At 37.9% G+C, this 20,560-nt stretch overlaps 1 protein-coding gene across 1 annotated transcript in view; it reads left to right on the top strand.

Moving 5' to 3' along the window:
- The window catches only part of USH2A (usherin), an 890,339-nt gene that overhangs the window by 621,672 nt on the left and 248,107 nt on the right, over positions 1-20,560 (top strand). Inside the window, exon 47 of the mRNA XM_043922807.1 lies at positions 877-989. Within this exon, the coding sequence (XP_043778742.1) occupies positions 877-989 (113 nt within the window). The remainder of the gene's footprint in view (positions 1-876; positions 990-20,560) is intronic.

The following is a 20,560-nucleotide window of genomic DNA, read 5'->3' as shown; positions in this document are numbered from 1 at the left end:
GAACTGCTTTGCTTTAAAGTTCAGTATTAGTGTTTAAGATTGATCAGCATGTAGTATCCTCCATTTATGTATTAGATACAGAAAGTAAATTATCATTGGTAAAAGTGCAGTTCCTCTTTGGTTTAACCTTTAATGGAGAGCAGAAGGGTGTCACTTTATGGATGGTCCACAAGCAATCTCTTACATGTTCATCTGTCTCTCCCCTGCTCTTGTTGAATATGTTCTTTGTGTTACTAATGCTTGATGAACTCAATTTCTAATCTTTAGTTATTCCACCCTCCTTGGTTTTTATTCAGATTAGGTGGCAGAATTAAAGGGTGAGTGATGAGTTTCTGCTGTGATTAAGGTAGAAATACAATTGCAGCTGGAACAAATGGATATAAAATAGCTCAGCCATATTGAAAGTCTTCCCTAGACCTCATTTTTCTTCCATTAGGGATTACCATTGAGGCTATTTGTTGTCAAGTGTCAAGGCTTCCAGAAAATATCATCATTACCCTACCTGGTTATAGATCCAGAGAATAGTATGCAGTGATAACATATTATGCTTGCCAGCTGTCAACTAAGCATCTTCCCTTCTTCCTTAGTTGTGCTCCAAAGAGATGAATATGTCTGTCTGTTTCTGAATAGTTGGAACTAGAAACTAAACATTACCATTTGAATCACTCTATCAATTGTCCCAGGCTCATTTCCAGACTCTATTTTGAGTTTGTTCCATTGGACTCAACATAAAAAAATTAAGACTTAGTAAACCCCAAGATGCCATAGAGAACTATAAGAAACACCTGTGAAATGAGAGTGGGTGGGTTTCAGTCCATCAGCAGTCTATATTTTGAAAGTAGTTGCAATTATTATTTTCTAAACTAACATTTGCAGGTTGAAGTCTGCACAAAATATGCCTGTGTAAAAAGCAACAGAACCCAAATCACCACTGTGGAAGATACTCCAAGTGATATACCGACTCCTACAATTCATGGCATCACTTCAAGGTACCAATTCTTTATCAGTTAATCTAAAGAACTGACCATAAGCAATTAAAATAAAAATCAAAGCTATCATTCCTGCCATGACAATCTCATTTAGTAGATTACTATGTGTGTAAATCAAAATTTTTATATTATTAGGTATTGATCCTCAATGGACACATCCCATAACATTTAAGCTTTGATTTTTCTGATTGTCCAGCTTCACTTCCTTTTACTTAGTAATCTGTGAAAAATGTTGGAGTGCATGGAAAAGTTGTCCTTCAGTTAATTCTTTTGTGAGGCAAATAATACAGTTTTAATTAGAATGACTACCTCTTAATTTAACCTCTTTGAAAGAAATTAGACTTAGGTATATCAGATTTTCCTAAAGCTAGAAATAGCTGTAAAATAATTAGGGGAGATAAATTATTGGATAACCTTTACGATTGTATCAGATTCTTCATGGAATCCCTTTATTTTTGTGTACTCTTTTGTTGTTGAGCAATGACCATGGTTTGAATGTGATCCTCTTTCAATTCAAAATTAGCAATTTAAGAGGAAAACAACGTAACATCAAGGTTTCCAAGTCAAAAGTAATATGAAATTTTCGCCTCTCTGTGTCAAGTCAATGGTAGAGAAAGAAATCTGAGTATTCCCACATCATATTTTTGCCCTAACCAAATGAACTGCCTTTCATCTACACACACACACGCACACACACAGTTACGTCCCATATACACACATGCACACTGACTGAAATAATCAACATGTTATAAAATATTTCAATTCTGAAGGATTCCTTTATGACATATTGAAAATTATATGTCTTTTTAAAATCATTTCAAAAATAATCTATACTGATTTGGAGAACTAGTGATTAAAATAATTAGAAAAACTCAAATAATTGAATTCTTAGATGTTCAGGGCAAAAATAGTCCTTTCTTCTTGAGTATATCTTCTATCAAACACATGATGATATCTGTCTAATGTGGGGTGCATGCATGCTAAGTCATTTCATTGGTGTCCTACTCTGCGATCCTATGAACTGTAGCCCTCCAGGCTCCTCTCTCCATGGGATTCTCCAAGCAAGAATACTGGAGTGGGTTGCCATGCCCTCCCACAGCTCATGTGGGATATGTTAATTAATCGATAATTCACTCAACAGATTTTTCTCATCTATCCACATGATTGCCTACCTTTTCGGGGGGAAATGGTCAAGTTTAAGGGACACCAGAGACCTTTATTTATTTTTTCAGCAAACATACTTGTGGGTATAGTAATATAAGAGGCAAAAGTAATACAAAGTAATGTAAGATAGGGCTCTAAATTTTCACAGTTCCGGTCAACTGTGGGAGACGTTGCCCTAAACAAACATTTATAGAACAGAGTGTAAAACACTGTAATAAAAAAGTTTATAGTGTGCAAGAAGTGAATTAAAAAAAAACAAAACCTCAACTCTACTCATAATTATCAGTGAAGACATCATGAAAGATGTGACATTTGAGTTCATTCTAAAGAACTCAAGGAAGAAGTATAAATAGGTAAGTGGATGTTGTCAAATTTCTTGTCTGTTAACATCCCCATGACTCAAGCCTAGGTGAATGGCATAAGGGAATATGTCTTAGATTACATATTTATATGCAGCTAAAAATGTGTAAGGTTTTTCAGAAATTGAGCAAATATCCATTTGAGACTGTCTCTAAGATATCTTTAAGAAGATTCTTGTGGATGACAACAGAAAAAATATTTTTAGTTGGGTTTAAAGATTGCTTCTCCCCAAATATATTAAATTGGTGCCAAAAATAATTAAAAGGGCATATTTATTTTTTTAAAAGAGCAAGAAAAATGACAAAGCAGATGACAACAAGAGAAGGTAGATTGTTAACACAATTATGAAAGCAAAATTTGCCTTGGGAGATGCACTTGCCAAAGTGGTAGTTAGCAGAGGGAGATGATGACACAAAGAAACAAATTTGCTCTGCAGAGAACCTCAGTGTCCGAGCACTTAACAGACTTTCAGGTTTGTGAATAAGGGCAAGAAGGGATAAAGTTCAAAGCTGAAATCATGGGATTAGCTGAAAGTCTTGAAAAAAAAAAAAAAGTGGTTGGGATCTATAATTAGTCGGGGTTCGCCAGGGAAACAAAACCAAATGTGAAAACTCAGGAAAGCTTGGGGTCTAGTCCCAGTCCATGTCCAAAGTTTTGAGAATTAGAGGAGATAATGGTATAAATCTTGGTCCAAATGTGAGAGTGAGAGAAGATTGATCAGATCAAGTAGTCAGTCAGAGAGGAGGAATTCTCCCTTCCTTCAACTTTTGCTTTTACTCAGACCCTCAACTCATTGGAGGGTTGAGGGTAGAACCCACCTACACTGTGAAGAGCAATCTGCTTTACTGAGCCACAGATTCAAATGCTTACCTCATCAAAAACAACCCTGCAGACACACCTAGAAATCATTTTTAACCAGATGTCCTCGACCTTGTGGCCCAGTCAACTTAACACAAAATTAGCCACTACAGAATTCAAGGTCCCCTACCTCTATATTATTCATCACAGCATTGATTTCTCTTTCTCTTTGTGGCATATTCCACCAGCAGGAGATCAGAAGTTTTTTCTCAAGAAATTGAACAGAAGTATTTAGGAATTAGGGCTACTAGGCACAGTGGAAATCTGGAATGAGGGGCAAAGGTAAAAATCATGATAAAGTGTAGACTCCAATCAGAATGATGGTGCCTCCGCTGCTTTCCCCAGCTCTGGTTTTACAAACAAATATCCAGTCATAAATACAGAAGGGCATTCTTCTCTGAAAAAGTCTGAGCGACTCCAAATAAAATACTTCCATAAACTAGCAGATCAGGATCCCCTAATAGAAAAGATAACTTGCCACCTGGTCACACAGTAGGGAATTTCATCCTAAAGCCCCACTCATATATAAATCTTCTTGTCACCTTTTTTATCTCAAAGATTAAAAGAAACAAAATTAAAACAGAGAAATAATTCAGTAGACATAGAGACAATGCAAGATGAGGAAAAAAATACATAACAACCTCAGAGGGATAAAAAGACATCCTCTATATATAGAACAACACTAAAAAAAAAAAAAAATCCTACTTGGAAAAAATCAAAATAAAGTAGGACTTTGGGGAGGGATATCTCATGGAAATTGTCTTAACTTTTAATTAACTGAATTAAGACTTTGGAAGGAAGTTTAGTCTCTGAAAGTGCAAAAAAATCAAATATGTTACTAAAAAAGAAATTAAGAAAAATCTTAAAATCCAGGAAATCAACTATTTGGATAGTAAGGGTTCCAGAAAGAGAGAAAAGAGGAAAAAAAGGGAAGAAAATAAAGATGACAAGAAAATATTCCCAAATCAAGATACCAGTAAGTAGATTGCAAGGTGTTATAGATGCCAGAAAAATGACTGGATCATAACCACATAAGGGGATATCATCTGGAGATTTCAAAGTACCAGGTTAAAAAATTGCATTCAAAAAGCTTCCAGGGAGAGAACAATATAGCAGAGCAGTAGGTGGACGTGGAGTACATCTCTCCCCACGGATGCATCAGGAATGCACCTTCAGACACAGAAGTGCATGCAGAACACCAGCTGAGCGCAGACAGGAGTACCTGACCAGCGGAAAAGAGTATGGAGACCCACACAAAACTCGGCAGGACGAAGGAACTAGGGGGAAAAACGGGAGTGTTAGGAGGACTGGTCCTGCCCTCGGTGGGTGGCAGAACTGAAGCAGGGGTCTGATCCCCATATCCAGGCAATTGTCTGAGTCAGAGGAGAAACTTTTAAGGCTGAGAGTGAAACAGCTGATCTGTGGCAGCCTAAATGGAATGAGAATCAGACAGTCCTTGCTGCAGCCACACATTCCCTGGACAGGAATGCAAGTCTGCTGGAAGGTGCAGCGGTTGGGAACTGGAGTTTAGGGATTGTGGAGCAATCCCAGGGTGGGGGCTGCTGTTGAATGCAGAGATGGTTCAAGAGGATGTGAGGGAGGAGATTGTGGTGGGAAATGCCTGTGGAGGAAAGCCAGGCAGCCATGGAAACAAGGCGATACTGCTGAGTCAAGCCAGGGGGTGGAGCCATCACCATAGCCTCTCTTTCCCCCCACACGCCAGCATCGGCAACTGAACAATAGAGAGGCTGGCCCATGGAACGCCTGACGCACTGAACTACAGAGTAGGACCCCACGCAGGCGCCCCTTTAAGTGCCTGACATGCAGATCCACAGAGTGGGACCCCAGCCAGGGGGCCCCTCTATGTGACTGAGGGGGTGAAAAACAGAGAAGGACCTCTGAGTGCCTGAACAGGCAGAGTTATGGAGAAAGACTGGCCAAAGAGGCCTTCTGGTCGCCAGCTACAAGAGGCTCAAGAAAAACTCTGCTAGGGCCATAACTCCTGTGGTGGAGGCAGTCCATGTCCCTGCACACTTAGCGTTGCCAAGATCCCTGAAAGCCAAGTGGCTGTGCCACCTTCACGCTCAACTCTCACTAGGGCAGAGCTGCCACAGGCCAAAAAAAGTCTTGCGTCTATGCACACAGGCTCACTTTGGTCATGTCCAAATCTTTGCGACCCTGTAGACAGTGGCCTGCCAGGCTTCTCAGTCAGGGGGGTTCTCAGCAAGAACACTGGAGCGTATTGGCCAATGCTGGTTGCCATCCCCTTCTAGAGCACTCTCCCTCCTGCTGCCCTAGCCGCCAACCCCCTGAGTACCTGGTGCTGCCAGAACCCCTGCAACCCAAGCAGCTGCACCACCTCCACACCTGGCCCTCTCAGGGGCAAACCCAAGTCCTCCAAGGCAGCCTCAGGAGCAAACCCCAGTGACGACCCACATGCAGAGGTGGAAATAAAGCCACAGTTGAGACCCAGGGTCAGTGTGGCTAAGGAAGAAGACCCAAAACCTTCCCACCAGCTGTACAAGCTGCAGATTAAATCCACACGATCAACAAGGCGGGCTCTGTGTCTATGGAATATATAAAAGGACATTGAGAGCTCCCACAAAAAGAACACACAGGAGTAGGACCAGGTTAGAATCTGAGCTGCCCCCACAGCAGGTCCAGAGATCACTACAGTGTTGGAGGGCGTCCTAGGGAGGTGAGGTGGATGGTGACTCCCAGCGAGGGAAAGGACTCTCACAGCACTGACTCCAGAAAAGCATTTATTATTCTTGTGTTTTGACTTGTTCTGTAGATTCTTTTGGATTTTTTTCTTTCTTTTTTCTCCCCCTCTGTTGTAGTTGTTGATTTTATTGGCACTATGAAATCTAATTAAGTTTTTGAGGTTTCTTTTTTTCTCAGTCACATTTTTTAATTGTTATAAGCCTTTGCCTCTACATTGCTCTTTTGCAGTTCTGTGGAGTTTTCCTTTTTTCTTTTGTTTTCTTTTCTTAATTTTTAGACCTATTTTTTCTTCTACATTTATTACTTTGTTTGCTTTTCCTACTGTTCTTTCCCCCTTGCAGTTAATTTTTAATGTATATAAATGTTCTTTATCTATATATATTTAACTTTGCGTATCTATTCTTTCTTTTCTTTCTTTCCTTTTCTCACAACATATTTGTTAATTTTATTTTCATTGCTTTATTCCCCAATTGGCACCTTGCTTTAGATTTGTTTTCCAGTTTGTGCTTTAGTTAGTTTTGTTCTTAACAGTTAGATATAATTTTTGGTTTCCTTCATTTCCTGGGTCAATCTATTGTACCTTATTTTTATTGAACTGTTTTGATTTTGCATATGGTTATATATGTGTATGTGTATATTCAGTCACACTTTTTATTGTTGTTATAAACCTCTGCCTCTACATTGGGCTTTTGCAGTTCTGCAGAGTTTTCTTTTTTTTTTTCCTTTTTTCTTCTTTTCTCTTTTCTCCTTTTTATAATTTTAATTTCTTTAAACCTATTATATTTTTTCTACATTTATTCCTTTGTTTGCCTTTTGTACTGTTCTTTTCCCTTGCAGTTAATCTTTAAAGCATATAAATCTTCCTCATCTACCTCTATTTAACTTTGCATATCTGTTTTTTCTTTCCTTTCCTCACAATATATTTGTTAGTTTTGTTTTCATTGCTTTATTCCCCAATTAGCACATTTATTTAGTTTTGTTTTCCAGTTTGTGCTTTAGTTAGTTTTGTTCTTAACTGATGGATATAATTTTTATTTCCTTTGTTCCTTTGTTTGTCCCTGGGCCAATCTATGGTACTTTATTTTTGTTGGACTGTTTTGACTTTGGTCATGGGTGTATATGTATATGTGCTTATTCCAATATTTTAATTATTATTTGCCTGATTTTGTGACTGCCATTTGGCTGGGGTTCATCTTTGGTTCCTCATTTTTGGGTATTTGTTTTAATCTCACTTAATGCTATAACAAACCACTTGTGGAATCTTCGTTCCTGACCAGAGATCAAGCTCTGAGTCTTTGGAGTGGGAGCACTGACTCCAAGACCCTAGACTACCAGAGAACTAACCCTAGGAATTATCAAATAGAGAGAACTCACACCAAGGAAACCGCCTGAATGCAAGACACCGCATCACCCAACAACCAGTAGCACCCTGTGCAGGAAGGTTCATGTCAACAACAAACAAATCAAAATACAAACCCAATCATCAGCAGACAGGATTACCACCTCACCCAGCCTTACTCATCAGAGGAAAAATAAACAAACAAGCAAGCAACAACAACAACAAAAAAAAAACTCAGTACAAATCTCACCCTATATGAAGCTTACACAAATCACTGACCAACCTTAGGAGGGCAGAAACCAAAAGGAAGAAAGAATTCAACCATGAAGCCTGGGAAAAGGGGACCTCAAACCCAATAAGTTAAAAAAAAAAAAATCAGTGAAAGGCAGTGAAATATTAGACAAATTAAGGAACAAACTAGAAACACAGAAATCCAAATAAATGAAGAGGAAACAGGCAAACTACCTGAAAAAGAATTCAGAATAATGATAGTAAAGATGATCAAAAAACTTGAAAACAAAATGGAGAAAATTCAAGAATCAATTAACAAAGACATACAAGAATTAAAGACTAAACATACAGAGACAAACAACACAATTACTGAAATTAAAAATACTCTGCTGCTGCTGCTAAGTCGCTTCAGTTGTGTCCGACTCTGTGCGACCCCGTAGACGGCAGCCCACCAGGCTCCCCCGTCCCTGGGATTCTCCAAGCAAGAACACTGGAGTGGGTTGCCATTTCCTTCTCCAATGCATGAAAGTGAAAAGTGAAAGTGAAGTCGCTCAGTCGTGTCCGACTCGTAGCGACCCAATGGATTGCAGCCTACCAGGCTCCTCCATCCATGGGATTTTTCCAGGCAAGAGTACTGGAGTGGGGTGCCATTGCCTTCTTCAAAAAATACTCTAGAAGGAGTCAATAGCAGAATATCTGAAGCAGAAGAAAGAATCAGTGAACTAGAAGATAAAATGGTGGAAATAACTTCCAAAGAGCAGAGTAAAGTCAAAAGAATGAAAAGAACTGAGGATAGTCTCAGAGACCTCTGGAACAATATCAAACACACCAACATTTGAACTATAGGGGTCCCAGAAGAAGAGAAAAGAAAGCATATGAGAAAATTTTTGACGAGATTATAGTTGAAATTTTCCCCAACACGGAAAAGGAAATAGTCAATCAAGTTCAAGAGACACAAAGAGTCCCATACAAGATAAACCCAAGGAGAAACACACCAAGACACATACTATTCAAACTAACAAAGACTAAACACGCAGAAAGAATATTAAAAGCAGCAAGGAAAAAGCAACAAGTAACATGCAATGGAAACCCTATATGCTGAACAACTGATCTTTCAGCAGAAACTCTGCAGGCAAGAAGAGAACAGCAGGATATGTTTAAAGTACTAAAAGGGAAAAATCTGCAACCAAGATTACAGTACCCAGCAAGGATCTCATTCAAAATTGTTAGAGAATTTTCAGACAAGCAAAAGTTAAGAGAATTCAGTACCACCAAACCAGTTTTAACAACAAATGTTAAAGGGATTTATATAGTCAAGGAATATAAGAGAAGAAAGATGGTAATGATAACCCTATATGCAAAACAGAAAAAGAGACACAGATGTACAGAACAGACTTTTGGATTCTGTGGGAGAAGGCGAGGGTGGGATGTTTCGAGAGAACAGCATCGAAACATGTATATTATCTAGGGTGAAACAGATCATCAGCCCAGGTTGGATGCATGAGACAAGTGCTCGGGCCTGGTGCACTGGGAAGACCCAGAGGGGTCGGGTAGAGAGGGAAGTGGGAGTGGGGATCGGGATGGGGAATACATGTAAATCCATGGCTGATTCATGTCAATGTATGACAAAAACCACTACAATATTGTAAAGTAATTGGCCTCCAACTAAAAAAAAAAAAAGAAATACAAGAGAAGAAAAAAGATCTACACAGTCAACTATAAAAAATTGAAAAAATGTCAATAGGAACATATATATCAATAACTACTTTAAATGTAAATTGATTAAATGCTCCAATCAAAAGACACAGACTAGCTGAATGGATGCAAAAACAAGACCCTTGCTGTCTACAGGAAACCCACATCAGACCTCAAGACACATATAGACTGAAAGTGAGAGGATGGAAAAATATATTCCATGCAAATGGGAAGCAAAAGAAAGCTGGAGTAACAACCCTCATATCAGACAAAATAGACCTTAAAATGAAGATTGCAAGAGATAAGGAAGGACACTACATAATGATCAAGGGATCAATCCAAGAGGAAGACATAACAATTGTAAGTATCTATGCACCCAACATAGGAACACCTCAATACATAAGATAAGCACTAGCAAACTTAAAAGGAGAAATTGACAGTAACACAGTCATAGTAGGAGAGTTTAACACCCCTATCACACCAACGGACAGATCATCAAAACAGAAAATTAATAAGGAAACACAAGTCTTAAATGATACTTTAGATGAGATGGATCTCATTGATATCTTCAAGACATGCCATCCAAATGCAGAAGAATACACCTTATTTTCAAATGTACATGGAACATTCTCCAGGATAGACCACATTTTGGGTCATAAACCAAATCTCAGTAAATTTAAGAAAATTGAAATCATATCAGGCATCTTCTCCAACCACCACAACATGAAACTAGATATCAATTACAAGAAAAAACTGTAAGGAACACAAACACATGGAGATTAAACAACACATTTCTAAATAATCAATTACTGAAGAAATCAAAAGGAAAATAAAAAAATTTCTAGAAACAAATGCCAACGAAAAAATGACAGTTCAACACCTATGGGACGAAGCAAAAGCAGTTCTAAGAGGGAATTTTACAGCAATACAATCCTACTTCAAGAAACAAAACATCAAATAGACAACCTAACTTTACACTTAAAATAACTGGAAAAAGAAGAACAAAAAAGCCCTAAAGTTATTAGAAGGAAAGAAATCATCAAGATCCAAGCAGAAATAAATGAAAAAGAACTTAAAGAAACAATAGTAAAGATTAATGAATCTAAAAGCTGGTTCATTGAGAAGATAAACAAAATGGACAAATCTCTAGCCAGACTCATCAAGAAAAAAAGAGAAAAGACTCAAATCAACAAAATTGCAAGTGGGAAAGGAGAGGATAAAAAGACAATGCAGAAATACAAAGGATTATAAGACTATTATGAATGACTATATGGCAATAAACTGGATAACCTGGAAGACATGGACAGATTCTTAGAAAAGTTCAATCTTCCAAGACTGAATCAGGAAGAAATAGAAATTATGAACAACACAATTACAAGCACTGAAATTGAAGCTGTGATCAAAACATCTCCCTAAAAGCAAAAGCCCAGGACCAGATGGCTTCACAGGAGAATTCTGTCAAACTTTTAAAGGGCTAATGCCTATCCTCTAAAACTCTTTCAAAAAATTGCAGAGGAAGGAGCACTTCCAAACTCATTCTACGAGGCCACCATCACCCTGATACCAAAACCAGACAAAAACAGCACACACAAAAAAACTACAGGCCAATATCACTGATGAACATGGATGCAAAATCCTCAACAAAATTTTAGCCAGCAGAATTCAGCAACACATCAGAAAGCTCATATACCATGATCAAGTTGGGTTTATTCCAGGAATGCAAGGATTCTTCAATATACACAAATCAATCAGTGTGATATATCAATTAACAAATTGAAAGATAAAAACCATATGATCATCTCAATAGATGCATAAAAAGCCTTTGACAAAATTCAGCACCCATTTATGATTAAAACTCTTCAAAAAATGGGCATAAAAGGAACCTACCTCAACGTAGTAAAGGCTATATATGATGATAAGTCTACAGCAAACATTATTCTCAATGGCGAAAAACTGAAAGCATTCCTCCTGAGATCAGGAACAAGACAAGGGTATCCACTTTCACCACCATTATTCAACATAGTTCTGGAAGTCCTAGCTACAGCAATCAGAGAAGAAAAATAAATAAAAGGAATCCAGAGTGGAAAAGAAGAAGTAAAGCTCTGACTTTTTGCATATGACTTGATACTGTACGTAGAAAACCCTAAAGATTGTATCACAAAATTAATAGAGCTAATCAGTGAACTTAGCAAAGTTGCAGTATACAAAATCAATACACAGAAATCACTTGCATTTCTATATACTAACAATGAAAAATCAGAAAGCAAAATTAAGGAAACAATCCCATTCACCATTCAAACAAAAAGAATTGTATATCTAGGAATAAACTCACCTAAGGGGACAAAAGAACTATACACAGAAAATTATAAGACACTGATGAAAGAAATAAAACATAAACAGATGGAGAGATATTCCATATTCCTGGGCAGGAAGAATCAATATTGTGAAAATGACTATATTATCAAATGAAATCTATGGATTCAATCAGATCCCTATCAAATTACCAATGGCTTTTTTCACAGAACTAGAACAAAAAATTTCACAATTCATATGGAAACACAAAAGACCCCAAATAGCCAAAGCAGTCTTGAAAAAGAAGAATGGAGCTGGAGGAATCAACCTTCCTCAGTTCAGATTATACCACAAAGCTGCAGTTATCAAGACACTATGGTGCTGGTGCAAAAACAGAAATATAGACCAATGGAACAAGATACAAAGCCCAGAAATAAACCCATGCACCTATGGGTACCTTATTTTTGACAAAGGAGTCAAGAATATGCAATGGGACAAAGAAGCCTCTTCAATTAATGGTGCTGGAAAGACTGGACAGCTACATGTAAAAGAATGAAATTAGAACACTTCCTAACACCATACACAAAGATAAACTCAAAATGGATTAAAGACCTAAATGTAAGACCAGAAACTATGAAACTCTTAGAGGAAAACATAGGCAGAACAGTCGATGGCGTAAATCAAAGCAAGATCCTCTATGACCCACCTTCTAGAGTAACAGAAATAAAAACAAAAGTAAAAAAGTGGGGCCTTATTAAACCTAAAAGCTTTTGCGCAGCAAAGGAAACTATAAGCAAAGTGAAAAGACAACCCTCAGAATGGAAGAAAATAATAGCAAATGAAACAACTGACAAAGGATTTATTTCCAAAATATACAAGCAGCTCATACAACTCAATACCAGAAAAACAAACAACCCAATCAAAAAGTGGGGAAAAGACCCAAGCAGACTTTTCTCCAAAGAAGATATACAGATGGCTAACAAACATGTGAAAAGATGCTCAACATCGGCCATTATTCAGTTCAGTTCAGTCACTTAGAGAAATGCAAATCAAAGCTACAATGAGATATCACCTCACACCAGTCAGAATGGCCATCATCAAAAAGTCTACAAATAGACTGGAGAGGGTGTGGAGAAAGGGGAATGCTCTTGCACTGTTGGTGGGAATGTAAATTGATATAGCCACTATGGAAGACGTTATGGAGAGTCCTTAAAAAGCTGGGAATAAAACCACCATATGACATAGCAATCCCACTCCTAGGCATATATCCTGAGGAAACAAAAACTGAAAAAGACACATGTATCCCATTGTTCATTGCAGCACTATTTACAATAGCTAGAACATGGAACCAACCTAAATGTCCATCAATAGGTGAATGGATAAAGAAGTTGTTGTACATATACAGAATGGAATATTACTCAGCCATAAAAAGGAATGAATTTGAGTCAGTTCTAAAGAGGTGGATGAACCTGGAGCCTATTATACAGAGTGATGTAAGTCAGAAAGAGAAAGATAAATATTGTATTCTAACATATTTGTATGGAATCTAGAAAAATGGTGCTGAAGAATTTATTTACAGGGCAGCAATAGAGAAACAGACATAGAGAATAGTATGGACATGGGGAGAGGGGAGGAGAGGGTGAGATGTATGGAAAGAGTAAGACGGAAACTTACATCACCATGTGTAAGATAGATAGCCAACAGGAATTTGCTGTGTGGCTTGGCAAACTCAAGCAGGGGCTCTGTATCAACCTACAGGGGTGGGATGGGGAGGGAGATGGGAGGGAAGTTCAAAAGGGAGGGGATATATGTACATCTATGGCTGATTCATGTTGAGGTTTGACAGAAAACAGCAAAATTCTGTAAAGCAATTATCCTTCAGTAAGAAAATAAATAAATAAATAAGTTTCCAGGAAGAAAAGACAGATTATGTACATACAGCACTAGGAATTTGGATGACATTATCAGACTATACACAGCAACATTCATTGCTAGGAAAACAAAGAAATAATGCCTTAAATTCTGAATTAAAAAAAAAAAACAACTTTCATCTTATTATTCCATACTTAGTCAATATCAATTATATATTGGGTCAGAAGAGAGGCAACTTAAGGCATGTGAAGAGGAAAAAAATATATAGATTTTATTGAAAACTGACAAGAATGTGAAGAGAACTACCTAGTTTTAACAATGAGTTAAACTTCCGAAAATGTTCTGGGTATTCTAAATTTGTTTATTTTTTAATTCTCTAAATTTTTAAAGTTTGTTTTTAATTTACACACAGTAAAAGACATTCTTTTTTGCTTCACATTTCTATAAGTTTTAACAAATATATCGAGTTGTGTGAACACCGCTACAATTAACATATAGCACTGTTGTTCCACTATGTCAAAATATTTCTTCACGCTACCCCTTTATAGTCAATTCCTCCTCCACCCTCCCCCATACTGAGGAAATACTGTTCCATTTCTGAAAGTTTGCCTGTTTCATGTTGTCACATAATTGGAGTCATACAGTATATAGCCATTTAAGCCCGACTTCTTTCACTCTACATAATGCATTTAAGATTCATCCATGTTATCATAAATATCAATAGTTGTTGTTTTTTGGTACTAAATAGTACTCTATTGTATGAATCTACCACAGTTTGTGTATCATTTGGGTAGTTTCCAATTATTGGTGACTATGAATAAAGTTGCTGTAAACATTTATGTACAGATTTTTATGTGAACGTAGATTCTCATTTCATCTGGGTAAATGATGAGTTGGACTGCTGAATCATAATAAGTTTATATTTTACTTACTTTATAAGAAACTGCCAAACTGATTTCCAAAGTGACTAGATACTGAATTTTGTTAAATACATTTTCTTCATATTAATTAGTTAATGTCTTTAATTACATTGATTGACTTTCAAATAATTAAGGCTCTATAATCTTAATAAAGCCCACTTGGTTGTGATGTATTTCCCTTTTTATATATTCCTGGATTCAATTTGCTATTATCTTGTTGAAGATCATGGTTATCCTTATAAAATATATTGAACTATTTTTATTTCTTGTAATTTCTTTGCCTGCTTTTGGTAAATGGCAATTCTGGGCCCAAAAAATAACCTGGAAAATATGTCTTCCTATTCTATTTTCTGAAAGAGATTTTGTGAAAATGGTATTTATTTCTTAAATGTTGGTAGAATTTACCCGTGAAACTCACCTTTCGCTAGAGTTTTTCTTATTGAGTGGTATTTTATTCAGAATTCAATTTCCTTAACAATGTAGGGTGATTCAAGCTATCTGTTTGTTCTTGTGTGAAATTTATTACCTTGTGTTTGCAAAGAACTGGTTTAATTTCATTGAATTTGTCCAATTTATGGACAGAAATTTGTAATATTTGTAGAATCTGCATTGATTTTCACCGTTTCATTTCTGATAATGGTAAGTGTCTCTCAATCAATCTAGAGTTTTATCAATTTTGTGAATCTTTTCAGAGAACCATCTTTTGGTTTTATTGGTTTTCTCTATTGCTTTGTTTTCTATCTCATTAATTGATGATTTTTTTTATTGATTTCTTTCTTCTTGCTTTGGATTTATCTTACCTTTCTTTTTTTAGTTGCTTAATGAGGAAAGCATGCATTATTGATTTGAGACCTTTCTTCTTTTTGACTAGAACTATTTAAAGTTAAGAATTTTCCTTTAAGCCATGCTTCAGGTGAATCTCATGAAGTTTGAAATGTTGCATTTTATTTCATTTAATGTTTCAAGATAGTTTTTAATTTCCTTAATACTTCTGCTTTGACTCATGAATTATTTAGAAGTGGTTTGCTTATTTCCCAAACAATTTTTAGTTTTTTCAGACATATTTAAGATGTGAGTTTCTAAAGCCATTCTCTTATGATCTGAAACATGGTTTTATTTTATTGCCTATAATGAGATCTATCATGGTGAATATGCTATGTGTACTTGAGGAGAATGTGTATTCTGCTGTTGTCAGAACATTTTATAAATGTCAATTAGGTCAAGTTGAGTGATAGTGATGTTCAGGTCATCTGTACACATAATGATTTCCTGCCTGGCTGTTCTATCAATTATTGTGAGAGGAATGTTGAAATCTCCAAATATAACTATGGGCTTATTTATAATAGTTCTTTTTTTTTGAACTCTCAGTTTTTGCCTCATGTATTTTGATGCTTTACTATTAGGTTCATGAACATTTAGGATTGTTATGTCTTGGTAAATTGACACTTTTATTGTTGTGTAACATTCCTTTTCCTTCCTGATAATTTTTTTTATCATCAAGGATATTTTTTCTGATAATACTATAGGCACTCCAACTTTCTTTGGATTACCGTAACTTTGAGTGATTTTGGAGTATTTCCTGGATGTTTAAATATCAGGTTGTCATCATGTGTAGAAGGTTGGAGGTTTTGTTTCTTTTGGCAGGTGACCAACTTGATTAGCTTCAGACTGAAATTTTTGTCTTAGCTTATGTGGTCGGTGGCTCTAATATTAGTTCATTTTTCAAGTTTCACCATGCTGCTTTATGTCTGTCCCATTCATGCACCTCTCAGTGGCTTATCTGGTGTTTGGTTATGGGATTATGCAATAGTTCAGATCTCAAAGTCTTTGCTATGTACTTATTCTTCCCTTTCACAGCTATTTGTAAGGCCTTCTCAGACAACCATTTTGCCTTTTTTGCATTTCTTTTCCATGGGGATGGTCTTGATCCCTGTCTCCTGTACAATGTCATGAACCTCTGTCCATAGTTCATCAGGCTCTCTGTCTATCAGATCTAGTCCCTTAAATCTATTTCTCACTTCCACTGTATAATCATAAGAGATTTAATTTAGGTCATAGCTGAATGATCTAGTGGTTTCCCCTACTTTCTTCAGTTTAAGTCTGAATTTGGCAATAAGAAGTTCATGATCTGAGCCACAGTCAGCTCCTGGTCTTGTTTTGTTTCCACCTTTGGCTGCAAAGAATATAATCAATCTGATTTCGGTGTCGACCATCTGGTGATGTCCATGTGTAGAGTCTTCTCTTGTGTTGTTGGAAGACAGTGTTTGCTATGATCAGTGAGTCCTCTTGGCAAAACTCTATTAGCCTTTGCCCTGCTTCATTCTGTACTCCAAGGCCAAATTTGCCTGTTACTCCAGGTGTTTCTTGACTTCCTACTTTTGCATTCCAGTTCCCTATAATGAAGAGGACATCTTACTTGGGTGTTAGTTCTAAAAGGTCTTGTAGGTCTTCATAGAACTGTTCAACTTCAGCTTTTCAGCATTACTGGTTGGAGCATAAGCTTGGATTACCGTGATATTGAATGGTTTGCCTTGGAAATGAACAGAGATCATTCTGTCATTTTTGAGATTGCATCTAAGTACTGCATATCAGACTCTTTTGTTGACTATGATGGCTACTCCATTTCTTCTAAGCGATTCCTGCCCACAGTAGTAGATATAATGGTCATCTGTGTTAAATTCACCTATTCCAGTCCATTTTAGTTTGCTGATTCCTAGCATGTCGACATTCACTCTTGCCATCTCCTGTTTGACCACTTCCAATTTGCCTTGATTCATGGACCTAACATTCCAGGTTCCTATGCAATAATGCTCTTTACAGCATCAGACCTTGCTTCTATCACCAGTCACATCCACAACTGGGTATTGTTTTTGATTTGGCTCCATCCCTTCATTCTGTCTGGAGTTATTTCTCCACTGATCTCCAGTAGCATACTGGGCACCTACCGACCTGGGGAGTTCCTCTTTCAGTATCCTATTAATTTGCCTTTTCCTACTGTTCATGGGGTTCTCAAGGCAAGAATTCTGAAGTGGTTTGCCATTCCCTCCTCCAGTGGACCGCATTCTATCAGACCTCTCCACCATGACCCGTCCATCTTGGGTGGCCACACACAGCATGGCTTAGTTTCATTGAGTTAGACACGACTGTGGTCCTGTGATCAGATTGGCTAGTTTTCTGTGATTATGGTTTTAGTGTGTCTGCCCTCTGATACCCTCTCACAACACCTACCATCTTACTTAGCTGTGAAAAGAAGAGAAGTGAAAAGCAAAGGAGAAAAGGAATGATATTCCCATGTGAGCGCAGAGTTCCAAAGAATAGCCAGGAGAGACAAGAAAGCCTTCTTGAGTGATCAATGCAAAAAAAATAGAGGAAACTACAGAATGGGAAAGACTAGAGATCTCTTCAAGAAAATTAGAGATACCAAGGGAACATTTCACACAAAGATGGCAAGAATACACAGAAGAACTGTACAAAAAAGACCTTCATGACCCAGATATATCACTCACCTAGAGCCACACATCCTGGAATGTGAAGTCAGGTGGGCCTTAGGAAGCATCACTACGAGCAAAGCTAGTGGATATGATGGAATTCCAGTTGAGCTATTTCAAATCCTAAAAGATGATTCTGTGAAAGTGCTGCACTCAATATGCCAGCAAATTAGCAAAACTCAGCAGTGGCCACAGGACTGGAGAGGTGAGTTTTCATTCTAATCCCTAAGAAAGGCAATCCCAAATAACGTTCAAACTCCCGCACAATTGCACTCATCTCACACGCTAGTAAAGTAATGCTCAAAATTCTCCATGCCAGGCTTCAGCAATATGTGAACGGTGAACTTCCAGATGTTCAAGCTGGTTCTAGAAAAGGCAGAGGAATCAGAGATGAAATAACTAACATCTGCTGGATCATTGAAAAGCAAGAGATTCCAGAAAAACATCTATTTCTGCTTTACTGACTACGCCAAAGCATTCAACTGTGTGGATCACAATAAACTGTGGAAAATTCTGAAAGAGATGGGAATACCAGACCACCTGACCCATCTCTTGAGAAACCTGTATGCAGGTCAGGAAGCAACAGTTAGAACTGGACATGGAACAACAAACTGGTTCCAAACAGGAAAAGGAGTACGTCAAGGCTGTTTATTGTCACCCTGCTTATTTAACTTATATGCAGAGTACATCATGAGAAACGCTGGGCTGGAAGCACAAGCTGGAATCAAGATTGCCAGGAGAAATATCAATAACCTCAGATATGCAGATTCAATTCAGTTCATTCAGTTCATTCGCTCAGTCGTGTCCGACCCTTTGCGACCCCATGAATCGCAGCACGCCAGGCCTCCCTGCCCATCACCAACTCCTGGAGTTTACTCAAACTCATGTCCATCAAGTTGGTGATGCCATCCAGCCATCTCATCCTCTGTCGTCCCCTTCTCCTCCTGCCCCCAATCCCTCCCAGCATCAGGGTCTTTTCCAATTAATCAACTCTTCGCATGAGCTGGCCAAGGTACTGGAGTTTCAGCTTCAGCATCAGTCCTTCCAATGAACACCCAGGACTGATCTCCTTTAGGATGGACTGGTTGGATCTCCTTGCAGTCCAAGGGACTCTCAAGAGTCTTCTGCAACACCATAGTTCAAAAGCATCAATTTTTTGGTGTTCAGCTTTCTTCACAGTCCAACTCTCACATTCATACATGACCACTGGAGAAACCATAGCCTTGTCCAGATGGACCTTTGTTGGCAAAGTAATGTCTCTGCTTTTTAATATGCTATCCAGGTTAGTCATAACTTTCCTCCCAAGGAGTAAGCGTCTTTTAATTTCATGGCTGCAATCACCAACTGCAGTGATTTGGAACCCCAAAAATAAAGTCTGACACTGTTTGCACTGTTTCTCTGTCTATTTCCCATGAGGTGATGGGACCAGATGCCATGATCTTAGTTTTCTGAATGTTGAGCTTTAAGCCAACTTTTTCACTCTCCTCTTTTACTTTCATCAAGAGGCTTTTTAGTTCCTCTTCACTTTCTGCCATAAGGGTGGTGTCATCTGCATATCTGAGGTTATTGATATTTCTCCCAGCAATTTTGATTCCAGCTTGTGCTTCTTCCAGTCCAGCGTTTCTCATGATGTACTCTGCATATAAGTTAAATAAGCAGGGTGACAATAAACAGCCTTGACGTACTCCTTTTCCTATTTGGAACCAGTCTGTTGGTCCATGTCCAGTTCTAACTGTTGCTTCCTGACCTGCATATAGGTTTCCCAAGAGGTGGGTCAGGTGGTCTGGTATTCCCATCTCTTTCAGAATTTTCCAGTTTATTGTGATCCACACAGTTGAATGCTTTGGCGTAGTCAATAAAGCAGAAATAGATGTTTTTCTGGAACTCTCTTGCTTTTTCCATGATCCAGCAGATATTGGCAATTTGATCTCTGGTTCCTCTGCCTTTTCTAAAACTAGCTTGAACATCTGGAAGTTCTCAGTTCACGTATTGCTGAAGCCTGGCATGGAGAATTTTGAGCATTACTTTACTAGTGTGTGAGATGAGTGCAATTGTGCAGTAGTTTGAGCATTATTTAGGATAGCCTTTCTTAGGGATTGGAATGAAAACTGACTTTTTCCAGTCCTGTGGCCACTGCTGAGTTTCCCAATTTGCTGGCATATTGAGTGCAGCACTTTCACAGCATCATCTTTCAGGATTTGAAATAGCTATGCAGATGACACCACCCTTATGGCAGAAAGTGAAGAGGAACTAAAAAGCCTCTTGATGAAAGTAAAAGAGGAGAGTGAAAAAGTTGGCTTAAAGCTCAACATTCAGAAAACTAAGATCATGGCATCTGGTCCCATCACTTCATGGGAAATAGACAGAGAAACAGTGCAACAGTGTCAGACTTTATTTTTTGGGGTTCCAAATCACTGCAGTTGGTGATTGCAGCCATGAAATTAAAAGACGCTTACTCCTTGGAAGGAAAGTTATGACTAACCTGGATAGCATATTAAAAAGCAGAGACATTACTTTGCCAACAAAGGTCCATCTGGACAAGGCTATGGTTTCTCCAGTGGTCATGTATGAATGTGAGAGTTGGACTGTGAAGAAAGCTGAACACCAAAAAATTGATGCTTTTGAACT

This window comes from Cervus elaphus, chromosome 14, assembly GCF_910594005.1.
Source record: "Cervus elaphus chromosome 14, mCerEla1.1, whole genome shotgun sequence".
NCBI lineage: Eukaryota > Metazoa > Chordata > Mammalia > Artiodactyla > Cervidae > Cervus > Cervus elaphus.
This window is presented reverse-complemented; position numbering and strand designations above follow the sequence as displayed.